Below are 18,849 nucleotides of genomic sequence, written 5' to 3'. Positions count from 1 at the left end.
AGGATAGAGAGAGAGAGAGGATAGAGAGAGAGAGAGAGGATAGAGAGAGAGAGAGAGAGAGAGAGGATAGAGAGAGAGATAGGATAGATAGAGAGAGGGAGAGAGAGATAGAGAGAGAATAGAGAGGGAGGATAGAGCGAGAGAGAGCCAGCAGCATACCACCCTGCATCCCACTGCAGGCTTACTTCTGAAGCTAAGCAGGGTTGGTCCTGGTCAGTCCCTGGATGGGAGACCAGATGCTGCTGGAAGTGGTGTTGGTGGGCCAGTAGGAGGCACTCTTTCCTCTGGTCTAAAAAATATCCCAATGCCTCAGGGCAGTGATTGGGGACATTGCCCTGTGTAGGGTGCCGTCTTTCAGATGGGATGTTAAACGGGTGTCCTGACTCTCTGTGGTCACTAACGATCCCATGGCACTTATCATAAGAGTAGGGTGTTAACCCTGGTGTCCTGGCTAAATTCCCAGTCTGTCCCTCATATCATCCCCAGTTTACAATGGGCTCATTCATCCCCCTCCTCTCCCCTGTTATTATTCCCCAGGTCGTTGCTGTAAATGAGAATGTGTTCTCAATCAACTTACCTGGTAAAATAACAGTAAAATATAAATGAGAGGGAGGATAAAGATAGGGAGACAAGAAAGAGAGGAGAGCATTATGACGCTCACCATGCGGTGACTCGTGTGCCTACAGGCTGCTGGCCATGGAACAAAGGGAATCGTGGTGGGAACAGGCTAGGGACTCGTTCCAAACGGCACCCTATTCCCTATATAGTGCACTTCTTCTGACCAGAGCCCTATGGGCCCTGGTTAAAAGTAGTGCACTATAAATGGAATAAGGTGCCGTTTGGGAGGCTCACCAGAGCTTTGGCAGATCGGATGTTTCTGCATTATTCAAAGGCTGAACTGAGGACGATACTGTACTCTGTTACCAGACTGACACCAGTCACCTGTTACCAGACTGACACCAGTCATCTGTTACCAGACTGACACCCCTCACCTGTTACCAGACTGACACCCCTCACCTGTTACCAGACTGACACCCATAATCTGTTACCAGACTGACACCCATAACCTGTTACCAGACTGACACCCCTCACCTGTTACCAGATTGACACCCATAATCTGTTACCAGACTGACACCGATAATCTGTTACTAGACTGACACCCCTCACCTGTTACCAGACTGACACCCATAATCTGTTACCAGACTGACACCCCTCACCTGTTACCAGACTGACACCCATAATCTGTTACCAGACTGACACCCCTCACCTGTTACCAGACTGACACCCATAATCTGTTACCAGACTGACACCCATAATCTGTTACCAGACTGACACCCATAATCTGTTACCAGACTGACACCCCTCACCTGTTACCAGACTGACACCCATAATCTGTTACCAGACTGACACCCATAATCTGTTACCAGACTGACACCCCTCACCTGTTACCAGACTGACACCCATAATCTGTTACCAGACTGACACCCATAATCTGTTACCAGACTGACACCCATAATCTGTTACCAGACTGACACCCATAATCTGTTACTAGACTGACACCCATAATCTGTTACTAGACTGACACCCCTCACCTGTTACCAGACTGACACCCCTCACCTGTTACCAGACTGACACCCCTCACCTGTTACCAGACTGACACCCATAATCTGTTACCAGACTGACACCCATAATCTGTTACCAGACTGACACCCATAATCTGTTACCAGCATGGGGGGAGGCGAGAGAGAGAAATAAATCCGTTGAGACAAATGTCCTAGGTGACAAAGGTTCAGATGGATATTGTCATGTATCAGCCTACTGTCGTAACAACCCATGTGAACCCAAACTGTTAAAATTGTTCACACCCATCTTGTTGATGGCAGTGTATAAATAGACGCCAAGGGAAGCCAGGCTTCCTCAAATATTTGACCAATCAAAATTCTAAAATAATTTATCTTTCATCTCTCTGCGTTTTCATAATTTTCTGTAAATTCGCAAGTGGCTTAATCTCACCAGAGAAATCAACCGAGCGAGAGAAACAGCACCTCTCTGATGCTGGCTGGACAGTCAAACAGCACCTCTCTGATGCTGGCTGGACAGTGAAACAGCACCTCTCTGATGCTGGCTGGACAGAGAAACAGCACCTCTCTGATGCTGGCTGGACAGTGAAACAGCACCTCTCTGATGCTGGCTGGACAGTGAAACAGCACCTCTCTGATGCTGGCTGGACAGAGAAACAGCACCTCTCTGATGCTGGCTGGACAGTGAAACAGCACCTCTCTGATGCTGGCTGGACAGTGAAACAGCACCTCTCTGATGCTGGCTGGACAGTGAAACAGCACCTCTCTGATGCTGGCTGGACAGTGAAACAGCACCTCTCTGATGCTGGCTGGACAGTGAAACAGCACCTCTCTGATGCTGGCTGGACAGTGAAACAGCACCTCTCTGATGCTGGCTGGACAGTGAAACAGCACCTCTCTGATGCTGGCTGGACAGTGAAACAGCACCTCTCTGATGCTGGCTGGACAGAGAAACAGCACCTCTCTGATGCTGGCTGGACAGTGAAACAGCACCTCTCTGATGCTGGCTGGACAGAGAAACAGCACCTCTCTGATGCTGGCTGGACAGAGAAACAGCACCTCTCTGATGCTGGCTGGACAGTGAAACAGCACCTCTCTGATGCTGGCTGGACAGTGAAACAGCACCTCTCTGATGCTGGCTGGACAGAGAAACAGCACCTCTCTGATGCTGGCTGGACAGAGAAACAGCACCTCTCTGATGCTGGCTGGACAGTGAAACAGCACCTCTCTGATGCTGGCTGGACAGAGAAACAGCACCTCTCTGATGCTGGCTGGACAGTGAAACAGCACCTCTCTGATGCTGGCTGGACAGTGAAACAGCACCTCTCTGATGCTGGCTGGACAGTGAAACAGCACCTCTCTGATGCTGGCTGGACAGTGAAACAGCACCTCTCTGATGCTGGCTGGACAGTGAAACAGCACCTCTCTGTCTCAGTATGTGTAGATCATGTATCTGATGCTGTCTGGACAGTGAAACAGCACCTCTCTGTCTCAGTATGTGTAGATCATGTATCTGATGCTGTCTGGACAGTTAAACAGCTCCTCTCTGTCTCAGTATGTGTAGACTATGTATCTGATGCTGTCTGGACAGTATGTGTAGACCATGTATCTGATGCTGTCTGGACAGTGAAACAGCATCTCTCTGTCTCAGTATGTGTAGACTATGTATCTGATGCTGTCTGGACAGTGAAACAGCACCTCTCTGTCTCAGGATGTGTAGACTATGTATCTGATGCTGTCTGGACAGTGAAACAGCATCTCTCTGTCTCAGTATGTGTAGACCATGTATCTGATGCTGTCTGGACAGTGTAACAGCATCTCTCTGTCTCAGTATGTGTAGCCCATGTATCTGATGCTGTCTGGACAGTGAAACAGCACCTCTCTGTCTCAGTATGTGTAGACCATGTATCTGATGCTGTCTGGACAGTGAAACAGCATCTCTCTGTCTCAGTATGTGTAGACCATGTATCTGATGCTGTCTGGACAGTGAAACAGCACCTCTCTGTCTCAGTATGTGTAGACCATGTATCTGATGCTGTCTGGACCAAAAGAGTATGGCATGTTCGCGGCTGTAGCATTTGATTGATTGATGCCAGAAAACATTTGGCCTCCCTTGATGAAAAAAGGTTATAAAATAATTAGCCAATCAGCGTTGAGCTGTTGCATGTTACAGGACACGCAATACTTGCTTTGTGGATTTCACCAGACAGATGTTGCTCTCTGGTTTTGTGATAAAACAAAGGTGTGGTTGAATTTATTCTACCACTGTGTGACCGTTGTGTCTTTTTTGTTGTCACGGGCCTTATTGTATATCACAGTGGTGTATGAACCAATGGGTTATAGAGCAAACAACTAAAAATATCACAACATTGATTATTATATGGATTATTATTTTTTTTTTTACTGGCTTTGTTTGCTCAGTGGTATTACCCACGTACTGCTATTAGTTCCTAAAAAAAGACTGTCTGGGTGTCCCTCCTGCAGAAAAGCACCCCCACAACATGATGTTGCCACCCCCATGCTTCACGGTTGGGATGGTGTTCTTTGGCTTGCAAGCCTCCCCCGTTTTCCTCCAAACATAACGATGGTCATTATGGCCAAACAGTTCTATTTTTGTTTCATCAGACCAGAGGACATTTCTCCAAATAGTACGATCTTTGTCCCCACGTGCAGCTGCAAACCGTAGTCTGGGTGTAACGTTCGTCGTGAGGAATGGACCAAGGCGCAGCGGGTTGAGTGCTCATAATGACGTTTTTAATGTGAACACTTATTAACAAACAAAAAACAACAAAAACGATGAACGACGAAAAAATAAAACAGTCTTGAAGGCAACATACAGCAAAACAAGAACAACCTCCCACAAACTACAACCACAAAACACACACCTATTTATAGGACTCTCAATCAGAGGCAACTAGAAAACACCTGCCTCCAATTGAGAGTCCACACCCCAATTACCTACACATAGAAATAGACTAAACTAGATAGAACATGGAAATACATAAACATAGAACAGTGACCCAAAAAACCCCATAAATCACATAAATCAACTACCCCTCTACATAGACACACACCCCAAACCACATAAACCAAATACCCCTGCCACGTCCTGACCAAACTACAATAACAAATAACAAATAACCCCTTATACTGGCAGGACGTGACACTAGGGTCTTTTGAGTGTGTCTGATATACATATATCAGATAGCAAAAGCTCAGGTTGCCCAGGCCGACGGAGATACAATCTTCAGCAAAATCATTCGCAAGGAGATTCCTGCAAAAATATTATTTGAAGATGAGCAGAGTACTCACCTATACTGGTGGGGAAGATATCCTCATTGTTGATCTGGACCTCGATCCAGTCCATCAGGAGATTCATGTACTTGGGAGCCGGTAGAGCCGTTGGTTTCTTATACTTGTGATCGTCCTGCCATCGGTACTCATACCTAGGACCTCCGGACATGACCGGACAACTCTTCTCCGTGCAGAACTCGCACACTGTCCCGTAGATGAGGTTTATCCTGTTGAAGAAGTCCACCACGTGCACGGCCACCCAGTCGTTCAGATCTTCCCCGTGGGGCAGAGCGACCGCCGCCCTCAGGTCAACCCCGGAGCTGAGCGACACCTGGGCCTTCTTATGCAGCTCGAAACGCTGCGTCCCCGGCTCAAACTTACGCTTGGGGCGGAAGGTCTTGTCCTTGTTGAAGACCTGCTTCAGGGCGATGGACATGTTGGCAGGGACGGGGGCCAGTGGGGCTAAGACTGGGGTGAGGGAGGAGAGGAGGTTCAGGGACGAGGACCGGGGGAGCAGAGAGGAGGGGAAAATCGGGGATTTGTCAACCGGCCGAGTGAGGGTTGGGGACCCAAGGGAGGAACCAACGGTACCAGTAGTTGGTTCTGGAGGAGCAGGAAGTACAGGAGGAAGAGCAGCAGCAGGGGCAGGTTGAGATGAGGAAGAGTGACACAGGAGGGTAAGGTTTACTGTTTGGAGTGCCGCATCAGGACATCTTTGTCTGTGAGAAACAAAGAAGAGAAAGACATGTATTAGACATTACATTAACATCTGACATTATAGTCATTTAGTAGACGCTCTTATCCCGACTTGTATTGTTGGTTTGCTTAAAACTTTAAATGACCGAGATAATGATTGAGCGTTGAATAAGGTGTTGAACAAGGTGTTGAACAAGGTGTTGACAGACAGGGTGTTGACAGACAGGGTGTTGACAGACAGGGTGTTGACAGACAAGGTGTTGACAGACAGGGTGTTGAACAAGGTGTTGAACAAGGTGTTGACAGACAGACAGGGTGTTGACAGGCTGTTGAACAAGGTGTTGAACAAGGTGTTGACAGACAGGGTGTTGACAGACAGGGTGTTGAACAAGGTGTTGACAGACAGGGTGTTGACAGACAGGGTGTTGACAGACAGGGTGTTGAACAAGGTGTTGACAGACAGGGTGTTGACAGACAGGGTGTTGAACAAGGTGTTGACAGACAGGGTGTTGACAGACAGGGTGTTGACAGACAGGGTGTTGAACAAGGTGTTGACAGACAGGGTGTTGACAGACAGGGTGTTGAACAAGGTGTTGACGGGTCCCTAGCTGGAACAGCCTGTCTTCATCACAGAGCCTCCCATTGTGCTGATGGGTTAGAGTTAGGACACGTGGAAACAAGATCTGAGCTCAGATATCGATCAGTGGAAATCGATAAACGGTTTAACCATCTGCACACAGTGCAGTTCTGTTCCGTGGCGCAAACCTGTTTAGTCCACTGACAGAGACAGAGATTAGCTTCAAGCTCTGCTTTACACATTCCACACGCTGATACAACGCCAGAGTGATGCTATCAGGGTCATGACTCAAATGAAAGTAATGGAACCACACACATTTAACAACGATCCTGTCTAAACACGAAATCATGAAGTATCTTTGTGTTTGTATCAAGTTAGCAAGGGCACTCCTCGTTCTTCCCCCGCAGTCAGTGGGATTACGAGTTTAGATCAGAGACAGAGAGAGATATATAGCTGGTTGTCACTGTGATGCTACGTGTCTTTTGAATTTAGGGGGTTTAAATACATCCAAAGTCATGTAATATTAGCCAGAGAACAGAATACTAACATAAAAACAGGATTTTTGCTCAGGGGTGTGGAGATGGGTGGTTCTTTATTTCCAATAAGGATATTTATGGACAATATTTCTGTCCATTTAAGCGGACCCCTTTTAGATCAATGGAAGGCAAACATTCTGTATAGCCTCTAAAATGACAACATTTCATTGGTGTCCCAAGACTTCCTTTCTTCCAGTAAACAACGCTTATTGTTTTTAGAGGTTGCTGCCCTGTATGCATAGACATGGAATCACTGGTCACTTTAATAATGTTTACATACTGCTTTACTCATCTCATATGTATCTACTGTATTCTAGTGTATTCTAGTCAATGCCACTCTGACATTAATCGTCCTAATATTTATATCTTTTTTTTATTCCATTATTTTACTTTTAGATGTGTGTTTATTGTTGTGTATTGTTAGATACTACTGCACTGTTGGAGCTAGAAACACAAGCATTTAGTTAGATAGTACTGCACTGTTGGAGCTAGAAACACAAGCATTTAGTTAGATATTACTGCACTGTTGGAGCTGGGAACACAAGCATTTAGTTAGATAGTACTGCACTGTTGGAGCTAGAAACACAAGCATTTAGTTAGATATTACTGCACTGTTGGAGCTGGGAACACAAGCATTTAGTTAGATATTACTGCACTATTGGTGCTAGAAACACAAGCATTTAGTTAGATATTACTGTTGGAGCTAGAAACACAAGCATTTAGTTAGATATTACTGTTGGAGCTGGGAACACAAGCATTTAGTTAGATATTACTGTTGGAGCTAGAAACACAAGCATTTAGTTAGATATTACTGTTGGAGCTAGAAACACAAGCATTTAGTTAGATACTACTGTACTGTTGGAGCTAGAAACACAAGCATTTAGTTAGATATTACTGTTGGAGCTGGGAACACAAGCATTTAGTTAGATATTACTGTTGGAGCTAGAAACACAAGCATTTAGTTAGATATTACTGTTGGAGCTAGAAACACAAGCATTTAGTTAGATATTACTGTTGGAGCTAGAAACACAAGCATTTAGTTAGATATTACTGTACTGTTGGAGCTAGGAACACAAGCATTTAGTTAGATATTACTGCACTGTTGGAGCTAGAAACACAAGCATTTAGTTAGATATTACTGTTGGAGCTAGAAACACAAGCATTTAGTTAGATATTACTGTTGGAGCTAGAAACACAAGTATTTAGTTAGGTATTACTGTACTGTTGGAGCTAGAAACACAATCATTTAGTTAGATACTACTGTTGGAGCTGGGAACACAAGCATTTAGTTAGATATTACTGCACTGTTGGAGCTGGGAACACAAGTATTTAGTTAGATATTACTGTACTGTTGGAGCTAGAAACACAAGCATTTAGTTAGATACTACTGTTGGAGCTGGGAACACAAGCATTTAGTTAGATATTACTGCACTGTTGGAGCTAGAAACACAATCTTTTAGTTAGATATTACTGTTGGAGCTAGAAACACAAGCATTTAGTTAGATACTACTGCACTGTTGGAGCTGGGAACACAAGCATTTAGTTAGATATTACTGCACTGTTGGAGCTAGAAACACAAGCATTTAGTTTGATATTACTGCACTGTTGGAGCTGGGAACACAAGCATTTAGTTAGATATTACTGTACTGTTGGAGCTAGGAACACAAGCATTTAGTTAGATATTACTGCACTGTTGGAGCTAGAAACACAAGCATTTAGTTAGATATTACTGCACTGTTGGAGCTAGAAACACAAGCATTTAGTTAGGTATTACTGTTAGAGCTGGGAACACAAGCATTTAGTTAGGTATTACTGTTGGAGCTGGGAACACAAGCATTTAGTTAGATATTACTGCACTGTTGGAGCTAGAAACACAAGCATTTAGTTAGATATTACTGCACTGTTGGAGCTAGAAACACAAGCATTTAGTTAGATATTACTGCACTGTTGGAGCTAGGAACACAAGCATTTAGTTAGATACTACTGTACTGTTGGAGCTAGAAACACAAGCATTTAGTTAGATATTACTGCACTGTTGGAGCTGGGAACACAAGCATTTAGTTAGATATTACTGCACTGTTGGAGCTAGAAACACAAGCATTTAGTTAGATATTACTGTACTGTTGGAGCTGGGAACACAAGCATTTAGTTAGATACTACTGCACTGTTGGAGCTAGAAACACAAGCATTTAGTTAGATATTACTGTACTGTTGGAGCTAGAAACACAAGTATTTAGTTAGATATTACTGTTGGAGCTAGAAAGACAAGCATTTAGTTAGATATTACTGTTGGAGCTGGGAACACAAGCATTTAGTTAGATATTACTGTTGGAGCTAGAAACACAAGCATTTAGTTAGATATTACTGTTGGAGCTAGAAACACAAGCATTTAGTTAGATATTACTGTTGGAGCTAGAAACACAAGCATTTAGTTAGATATTACTGTACTGTTGGAGCTAGGAACACAAGCATTTAGTTAGATATTACTGCACTGTTGGAGCTAGAAACACAAGCATTTAGTTAGATATTACTGTTGGAGCTAGAAACACAAGCATTTAGTTAGATATTACTGTTGGAGCTAGAAACACAAGTATTTAGTTAGGTATTACTGTACTGTTGGAGCTAGAAACACAATCATTTAGTTAGATACTACTGTTGGAGCTGGGAACACAAGCATTTAGTTAGATATTACTGCACTGTTGGAGCTGGGAACACAAGTATTTAGTTAGATATTACTGTACTGTTGGAGCTAGAACACAAGCATTTAGTTAGATATTACTGTACTGTTGGAGCTAGAAACACAAGCATTTAGTTAGATATTACTGCACTGTTGGAGCTAGGAACACAAGCATTTAGTTAGATATTACTGTTGGAGCTAGAAACACAAGCATTTAGTTAGATATTACTGTACTGTTGGAGCTAGAAACACAAGCATTTAGTTAGATACTACTGTTGGAGCTGGGAACACAAGCATTTAGTTAGATATTACTGCACTGTTGGAGCTAGAAACACAATCTTTTAGTTAGATATTACTGTTGGAGCTAGAAACACAAGCATTTAGTTAGATACTACTGCACTGTTGGAGCTGGGAACACAAGCATTTAGTTAGATATTACTGCACTGTTGGAGCTAGAAACACAAGCATTTAGTTTGATATTACTGCACTGTTGGAGCTGGGAACACAAGCATTTAGTTAGATATTACTGTACTGTTGGAGCTAGGAACACAAGCATTTAGTTAGATATTACTGCACTGTTGGAGCTAGAAACACAAGCATTTAGTTAGATATTACTGCACTGTTGGAGCTAGAAACACAAGCATTTAGTTAGGTATTACTGTTAGAGCTGGGAACACAAGCATTTAGTTAGGTATTACTGTTGGAGCTAGAAACACAAGCATTTAGTTAGATATTACTGTACTGTTGGAGCTAGAAACACAAGTATTTAGTTAGATATTACTGTTGGAGCTAGAAAGACAAGCATTTAGTTAGATATTACTTTTGGAGCTGGGAACACAAGCATTTAGTTAGATATTACTGTTGGAGCTAGAAACACAAGCATTTAGTTAGATATTACTGTTGGAGCTAGAAACACAAGCATTTAGTTAGATATTACTGTTGGAGCTAGAAACACAAGCATTTAGTTAGATATTACTGTACTGTTGGAGCTAGGAACACAAGCATTTAGTTAGATATTACTGCACTGTTGGAGCTAGAAACACAAGCATTTAGTTAGATATTACTGTTGGAGCTAGAAACACAAGCATTTAGTTAGATATTACTGTTGGAGCTAGAAACACAAGTATTTAGTTAGGTATTACTGTACTGTTGGAGCTAGAAACACAATCATTTAGTTAGATACTACTGTTGGAGCTGGGAACACAAGCATTTAGTTAGATATTACTGCACTGTTGGAGCTGGGAACACAAGTATTTAGTTAGATATTACTGTACTGTTGGAGCTAGAAACACAAGCATTTAGTTAGATACTACTGTTGGAGCTGGGAACACAAGCATTTAGTTAGATATTACTGCACTGTTGGAGCTAGAAACACAATCTTTTAGTTAGATATTACTGTTGGAGCTAGAAACACAAGCATTTAGTTAGATACTACTGCACTGTTGGAGCTGGGAACACAAGCATTTAGTTAGATATTACTGCACTGTTGGAGCTAGAAACACAAGCATTTAGTTTGATATTACTGCACTGTTGGAGCTGGGAACACAAGCATTTAGTTAGATATTACTGTACTGTTGGAGCTAGGAACACAAGCATTTAGTTAGATATTACTGCACTGTTGGAGCTAGAAACACAAGCATTTAGTTAGATATTACTGCACTGTTGGAGCTAGAAACACAAGCATTTAGTTAGGTATTACTGTTAGAGCTGGGAACACAAGCATTTAGTTAGGTATTACTGTTGGAGCTGGGAACACAAGCATTTAGTTAGATATTACTGCACTGTTGGAGCTAGAAACACAAGCATTTAGTTAGATATTACTGCACTGTTGGAGCTAGAAACACAAGCATTTAGTTAGATATTACTGCACTGTTGGAGCTAGGAACACAAGCATTTAGTTAGATACTACTGTACTGTTGGAGCTAGAAACACAAGCATTTAGTTAGATATTACTGCACTGTTGGAGCTGGGAACACAAGCATTTAGTTAGATATTACTGCACTGTTGGAGCTAGAAACACAAGCATTTAGTTAGATATTACTGTACTGTTGGAGCTGGGAACACAAGCATTTAGTTAGATACTACTGCACTGTTGGAGCTAGAAACACAAGCATTTAGTTAGATATTACTGTACTGTTGGAGCTAGAAACACAAGCATTTAGTTAGATACTACTGTACTGTTGGAGCTAGAAACACAAGCATTTAGTTAGATACTACTGTTGGAGCTAGGAACACAAGCATTTAGTTAGATACTACTGTACTGTTGGAGCTAGAAACACAAGCATTTAGTTAGATACTACTGTTGGAGCTAGGAACACAAGCATTTAGTTAGATACTACTGCACTGTTGGAGCTAGAAACACAAGCATTTAGTTAGATATTACTGCACTGTTGGAGCTGGGAACACAAGCATTTAGTTAGATATTACTGCACTGTTGGAGCTAGAAACACAAGCATTTAGTTAGATATTACTGCACTGTTGGAGCTAGAAACACAAGCATTTAGTTAGATACTACTGCACTGTTGGAGCTAGAAACACAAGCATTTAGTTAGATATTACTGTACTGTTGGAACTAGAAACACAAGCATTTAGTTAGATACTACTGTTGGAGCTAGAAACACAAGCATTTAGTTAGATATTACTGTACTGTTGGAGCTGGGAACACAAGCATTTAGTTAGATACTACTGCACTGTTGGAGGTAGAAACACAAGCATTTAGTTAGATATTACTGCACTGTTGGAGCTGGGAACACAAGCATTTAGTTAGATATTACTGCACTGTTGGAGCTAGAAACACAAGCATTTAGTTAGATATTGCTGCACTGTTGGAGCTAGAAACACAAGCATTTAGTTAGATATTACTGCACTGTTGGAGCTAGAAACACAAGCATTTAGTTAGATACTACTGTTGGAGCTAGAAACACAAGCATTTAGTTAAATACTACTGCACTGTTGGAGCTAGAAACACAAGCATTTAGTTAGATATTACTGTACTGTTGGAGCTGGGAACACAAGCATTTAGTTAGATACTACTGCACTGTTGGAGGTAGAAACACAAGCATTTAGTTAGATATTACTGCACTGTTGGAGCTGGGAACACAAGCATTTAGTTAGATATTACTGCACTGTTGGAGCTAGAAACACAAGCATTTAGTTAGATACTACTGTTGGAGCTAGAAACACAAGCATTTAGTTAGATATTACTGTACTGTTGGAGCTGGGAACACAAGCATTTAGTTAGATACTACTGCACTGTTGGAGGTAGAAACACAAGCATTTAGTTAGATATTACTGCACTGTTGGAGCTGGGAACACAAGCATTTAGTTAGATATTACTGCACTGTTGGAGCTAGAAACACAAGCATTTAGTTTGATATTACTGCACTGTTGGAGCTGGGAACACAAGCATTTAGTTAGATATTACTGTACTGTTGGAGCTAGGAACACAAGCATTTAGTTAGATATTACTGCACTGTTGGAGCTAGAAACACAAGCATTTAGTTAGATATTACTGCACTGTTGGAGCTAGAAACACAAGCATTTAGTTAGGTATTACTGTTAGAGCTGGGAACACAAGCATTTAGTTAGGTATTACTGTTGGAGCTAGAAACACAAGCATTTAGTTAGATATTACTGTACTGTTGGAGCTAGAAACACAAGCATTTAGTTAGATATTACTGCACTGTTGGAGCTAGGAACACAAGCATTTAGTTAGATACTACTGTACTGTTGGAGCTAGAAACACAAGCATTTAGTTAGATATTACTGCACTGTTGGAGCTGGGAACACAAGCATTTAGTTAGATATTACTGCACTGTTGGAGCTAGAAACACAAGCATTTAGTTAGATATTACTGTACTGTTGGAGCTGGGAACACAAGCATTTAGTTAGATACTACTGCACTGTTGGAGCTAGAAACACAAGCATTTAGTTAGATATTACTGTACTGTTGGAGCTAGAAACACAAGCATTTAGTTAGATACTACTGTACTGTTGGAGCTAGAAACACAAGCATTTAGTTAGATACTACTGTTGGAGCTAGGAACACAAGCATTTAGTTAGATACTACTGTACTGTTGGAGCTAGAAACACAAGCATTTAGTTAGATACTACTGTTGGAGCTAGGAACACAAGCATTTAGTTAGATACTACTGCACTGTTGGAGCTAGAAACACAAGCATTTAGTTAGATATTACTGCACTGTTGGAGCTGGGAACACAAGCATTTAGTTAGATATTACTGCACTGTTGGAGCTAGAAACACAAGCATTTAGTTAGATATTACTGCACTGTTGGAGCTAGAAACACAAGCATTTAGTTAGATACTACTGCACTGTTGGAGCTAGAAACACAAGCATTTAGTTAGATATTACTGTACTGTTGGAACTAGAAACACAAGCATTTAGTTAGATACTACTGTTGGAGCTAGAAACACAAGCATTTAGTTAGATATTACTGTACTGTTGGAGCTGGGAACACAAGCATTTAGTTAGATACTACTGCACTGTTGGAGGTAGAAACACAAGCATTTAGTTAGATATTACTGCACTGTTGGAGCTGGGAACACAAGCATTTAGTTAGATATTACTGCACTGTTGGAGCTAGAAACACAAGCATTTAGTTAGATATTGCTGCACTGTTGGAGCTAGAAACACAAGCATTTAGTTAGATATTACTGCACTGTTGGAGCTAGAAACACAAGCATTTAGTTAGATACTACTGTTGGAGCTAGAAACACAAGCATTTAGTTAAATACTACTGCACTGTTGGAGCTAGAAACACAAGCATTTAGTTAGATATTACTGTACTGTTGGAGCTGGGAACACAAGCATTTAGTTAGATACTACTGCACTGTTGGAGGTAGAAACACAAGCATTTAGTTAGATATTACTGCACTGTTGGAGCTGGGAACACAAGCATTTAGTTAGATATTACTGCACTGTTGGAGCTAGAAACACAAGCATTTAGTTAGATACTACTGTTGGAGCTAGAAACACAAGCATTTAGTTAGATATTACTGTACTGTTGGAGCTGGGAACACAAGCATTTAGTTAGATACTACTGCACTGTTGGAGGTAGAAACACAAGCATTTAGTTAGATATTACTGCACTGTTGGAGCTGGGAACACAAGCATTTAGTTAGATATTACTGCACTGTTGGAGCTAGAAACACAAGCATTTAGTTTGATATTACTGCACTGTTGGAGCTGGGAACACAAGCATTTAGTTAGATATTACTGTACTGTTGGAGCTAGGAACACAAGCATTTAGTTAGATATTACTGCACTGTTGGAGCTAGAAACACAAGCATTTAGTTAGATATTACTGCACTGTTGGAGCTAGAAACACAAGCATTTAGTTAGGTATTACTGTTAGAGCTGGGAACACAAGCATTTAGTTAGGTATTACTGTTGGAGCTAGAAACACAAGCATTTAGTTAGATATTACTGTACTGTTGGAGCTAGAAACACAAGTATTTAGTTAGATATTACTGTTGGAGCTAGAAAGACAAGCATTTAGTTAGATATTACTGTTGGAGCTGGGAACACAAGCATTTAGTTAGATATTACTGTTGGAGCTAGAAACACAAGCATTTAGTTAGATATTACTGTTGGAGCTAGAAACACAAGCATTTAGTTAGATATTACTGTTGGAGCTAGAAACACAAGCATTTAGTTAGATATTACTGTACTGTTGGAGCTAGGAACACAAGCATTTAGTTAGATATTACTGCACTGTTGGAGCTAGAAACACAAGCATTTAGTTAGATATTACTGTTGGAGCTAGAAACACAAGCATTTAGTTAGATATTACTGTTGGAGCTAGAAACACAAGTATTTAGTTAGGTATTACTGTACTGTTGGAGCTAGAAACACAATCATTTAGTTAGATACTACTGTTGGAGCTGGGAACACAAGCATTTAGTTAGATATTACTGCACTGTTGGAGCTGGGAACACAAGTATTTAGTTAGATATTACTGTACTGTTGGAGCTAGAAACACAAGCATTTAGTTAGATACTACTGTTGGAGCTGGGAACACAAGCATTTAGTTAGATATTACTGCACTGTTGGAGCTAGAAACACAATCTTTTAGTTAGATATTACTGTTGGAGCTAGAAACACAAGCATTTAGTTAGATACTACTGCACTGTTGGAGCTGGGAACACAAGCATTTAGTTAGATATTACTGCACTGTTGGAGCTAGAAACACAAGCATTTAGTTTGATATTACTGCACTGTTGGAGCTGGGAACACAAGCATTTAGTTAGATATTACTGTACTGTTGGAGCTAGGAACACAAGCATTTAGTTAGATATTACTGCACTGTTGGAGCTAGAAACACAAGCATTTAGTTAGATATTACTGCACTGTTGGAGCTAGAAACACAAGCATTTAGTTAGGTATTACTGTTAGAGCTGGGAACACAAGCATTTAGTTAGGTATTACTGTTGGAGCTGGGAACACAAGCATTTAGTTAGATATTACTGCACTGTTGGAGCTAGAAACACAAGCATTTAGTTAGATATTACTGCACTGTTGGAGCTAGAAACACAAGCATTTAGTTAGATATTACTGCACTGTTGGAGCTAGGAACACAAGCATTTAGTTAGATACTACTGTACTGTTGGAGCTAGAAACACAAGCATTTAGTTAGATATTACTGCACTGTTGGAGCTGGGAACACAAGCATTTAGTTAGATATTACTGCACTGTTGGAGCTAGAAACACAAGCATTTAGTTAGATATTACTGTACTGTTGGAGCTGGGAACACAAGCATTTAGTTAGATACTACTGCACTGTTGGAGCTAGAAACACAAGCATTTAGTTAGATATTACTGTACTGTTGGAGCTAGAAACACAAGCATTTAGTTAGATACTACTGTACTGTTGGAGCTAGAAACACAAGCATTTAGTTAGATACTACTGTTGGAGCTAGGAACACAAGCATTTAGTTAGATACTACTGTACTGTTGGAGCTAGAAACACAAGCATTTAGTTAGATACTACTGTTGGAGCTAGGAACACAAGCATTTAGTTAGATACTACTGCACTGTTGGAGCTAGAAACACAAGCATTTAGTTAGATATTACTGCACTGTTGGAGCTGGGAACACAAGCATTTAGTTAGATACTACTGCACTGTTGGAGCTAGAAACACAAGCATTTAGTTAGATATTGCTGCACTGTTGGAGCTAGAAACACAAGCATTTAGTTAGATATTACTGCACTGTTGGAGCTAGAAACACAAGCATTTAGTTAGATACTACTGTTGGAGCTAGAAACACAAGCATTTAGTTAAATACTACTGCACTGTTGGAGCTAGAAACACAAGCATTTAGTTAGATATTACTGTACTGTTGGAGCTGGGAACACAAGCATTTAGTTAGATACTACTGCACTGTTGGAGGTAGAAACACAAGCATTTAGTTAGATATTACTGCACTGTTGGAGCTGGGAACACAAGCATTTAGTTAGATATTACTGCACTGTTGGAGCTAGAAACACAAGCATTTAGTTAGATACTACTGTTGGAGCTAGAAACACAAGCATTTAGTTAGATATTACTGTACTGTTGGAGCTGGGAACACAAGCATTTAGTTAGATACTACTGCACTGTTGGAGGTAGAAACACAAGCATTTAGTTAGATATTACTGCACTGTTGGAGCTGGGAACACAAGCATTTAGTTAGATATTACTGCACTGTTGGAGCTAGAAACACAAGCATTTAGTTTGATATTACTGCACTGTTGGAGCTGGGAACACAAGCATTTAGTTAGATATTACTGTACTGTTGGAGCTAGGAACACAAGCATTTAGTTAGATATTACTGCACTGTTGGAGCTAGAAACACAAGCATTTAGTTAGATATTACTGCACTGTTGGAGCTAGAAACACAAGCATTTAGTTAGGTATTACTGTTAGAGCTGGGAACACAAGCATTTAGTTAGGTATTACTGTTGGAGCTAGAAACACAAGCATTTAGTTAGATATTACTGTACTGTTGGAGCTAGAAACACAAGTATTTAGTTAGATATTACTGTTGGAGCTAGAAAGACAAGCATTTAGTTAGATATTACTGTTGGAGCTGGGAACACAAGCATTTAGTTAGATATTACTGTTGGAGCTAGAAACACAAGCATTTAGTTAGATATTACTGTTGGAGCTAGAAACACAAGCATTTAGTTAGATATTACTGTTGGAGCTAGAAACACAAGCATTTAGTTAGATATTACTGTACTGTTGGAGCTAGGAACACAAGCATTTAGTTAGATATTACTGCACTGTTGGAGCTAGAAACACAAGCATTTAGTTAGATATTACTGTTGGAGCTAGAAACACAAGCATTTAGTTAGATATTACTGTTGGAGCTAGAAACACAAGTATTTAGTTAGGTATTACTGTACTGTTGGAGCTAGAAACACAATCATTTAGTTAGATACTACTGTTGGAGCTGGGAACACAAGCATTTAGTTAGATATTACTGCACTGTTGGAGCTGGGAACACAAGTATTTAGTTAGATATTACTGTACTGTTGGAGCTAGAAACACAAGCATTTAGTTAGATACTACTGTTGGAGCTGGGAACACAAGCATTTAGTTAGATATTACTGCACTGTTGGAGCTAGAAACACAATCTTTTAGTTAGATATTACTGTTGGAGCTAGAAACACAAGCATTTAGTTAGATACTACTGCACTGTTGGAGCTGGGAACACAAGCATTTAGTTAGATATTACTGCACTGTTGGAGCTAGAAACACAAGCATTTAGTTTGATATTACTGCACTGTTGGAGCTGGGAACACAAGCATTTAGTTAGATATTACTGTACTGTTGGAGCTAGGAACACAAGCATTTAGTTAGATATTACTGCACTGTTGGAGCTAGAAACACAAGCATTTAGTTAGATATTACTGCACTGTTGGAGCTAGAAACACAAGCATTTAGTTAGGTATTACTGTTAGAGCTGGGAACACAAGCATTTAGTTAGGTATTACTGTTGGAGCTGGGAACACAAGCATTTAGTTAGATATTACTGCACTGTTGGAGCTAGAAACACAAGCATTTAGTTAGATATTACTGCACTGTTGGAGCTAGAAACACAAGCATTTAGTTAGATATTACTGCACTGTTGGAGCTAGGAACACAAGCATTTAGTTAGATACTACTGTACTGTTGGAGCTAGAAACACAAGCATTTAGTTAGATATTACTGCACTGTTGGAGCTGGGAACACAAGCATTTAGTTAGATATTACTGCACTGTTGGAGCTAGAAACACAAGCATTTAGTTAGATATTACTGTACTGTTGGAGCTGGGAACACAAGCATTTAGTTAGATACTACTGCACTGTTGGAGCTAGAAACACAAGCATTTAGTTAGATATTACTGTACTGTTGGAGCTAGAAACACAAGCATTTAGTTAGATACTACTGTACTGTTGGAGCTAGAAACACAAGCATTTAGTTAGATACTACTGTTGGAGCTAG

The 18,849-nt window shown here is 40.7% G+C and overlaps 1 protein-coding gene across 3 annotated transcripts in view; it reads right to left on the bottom strand.

The window, feature by feature from the left end:
* The window catches only part of LOC106568559 (MOB kinase activator 3B), an 81,575-nt gene that overhangs the window by 25,926 nt on the left and 36,800 nt on the right, over positions 1–18,849 (bottom strand). For all 3 annotated transcript variants that reach the window (XM_014139000.2, XM_014138998.2, XM_014138997.2), the window contains exon 2: positions 4,893–5,593. In XM_014139000.2, the coding sequence (XP_013994475.1) occupies positions 4,893–5,593 (701 nt within the window). The remainder of the gene's footprint in view (positions 1–4,892; positions 5,594–18,849) is intronic.

The sequence above is a fragment of the Salmo salar genome, chromosome ssa13 (assembly GCF_905237065.1).
Source record: "Salmo salar chromosome ssa13, Ssal_v3.1, whole genome shotgun sequence".
NCBI lineage: Eukaryota > Metazoa > Chordata > Actinopteri > Salmoniformes > Salmonidae > Salmo > Salmo salar.
Note: the sequence above shows the minus strand (reverse complement) of the source record. Positions and strands in the feature narration are given on the sequence as shown.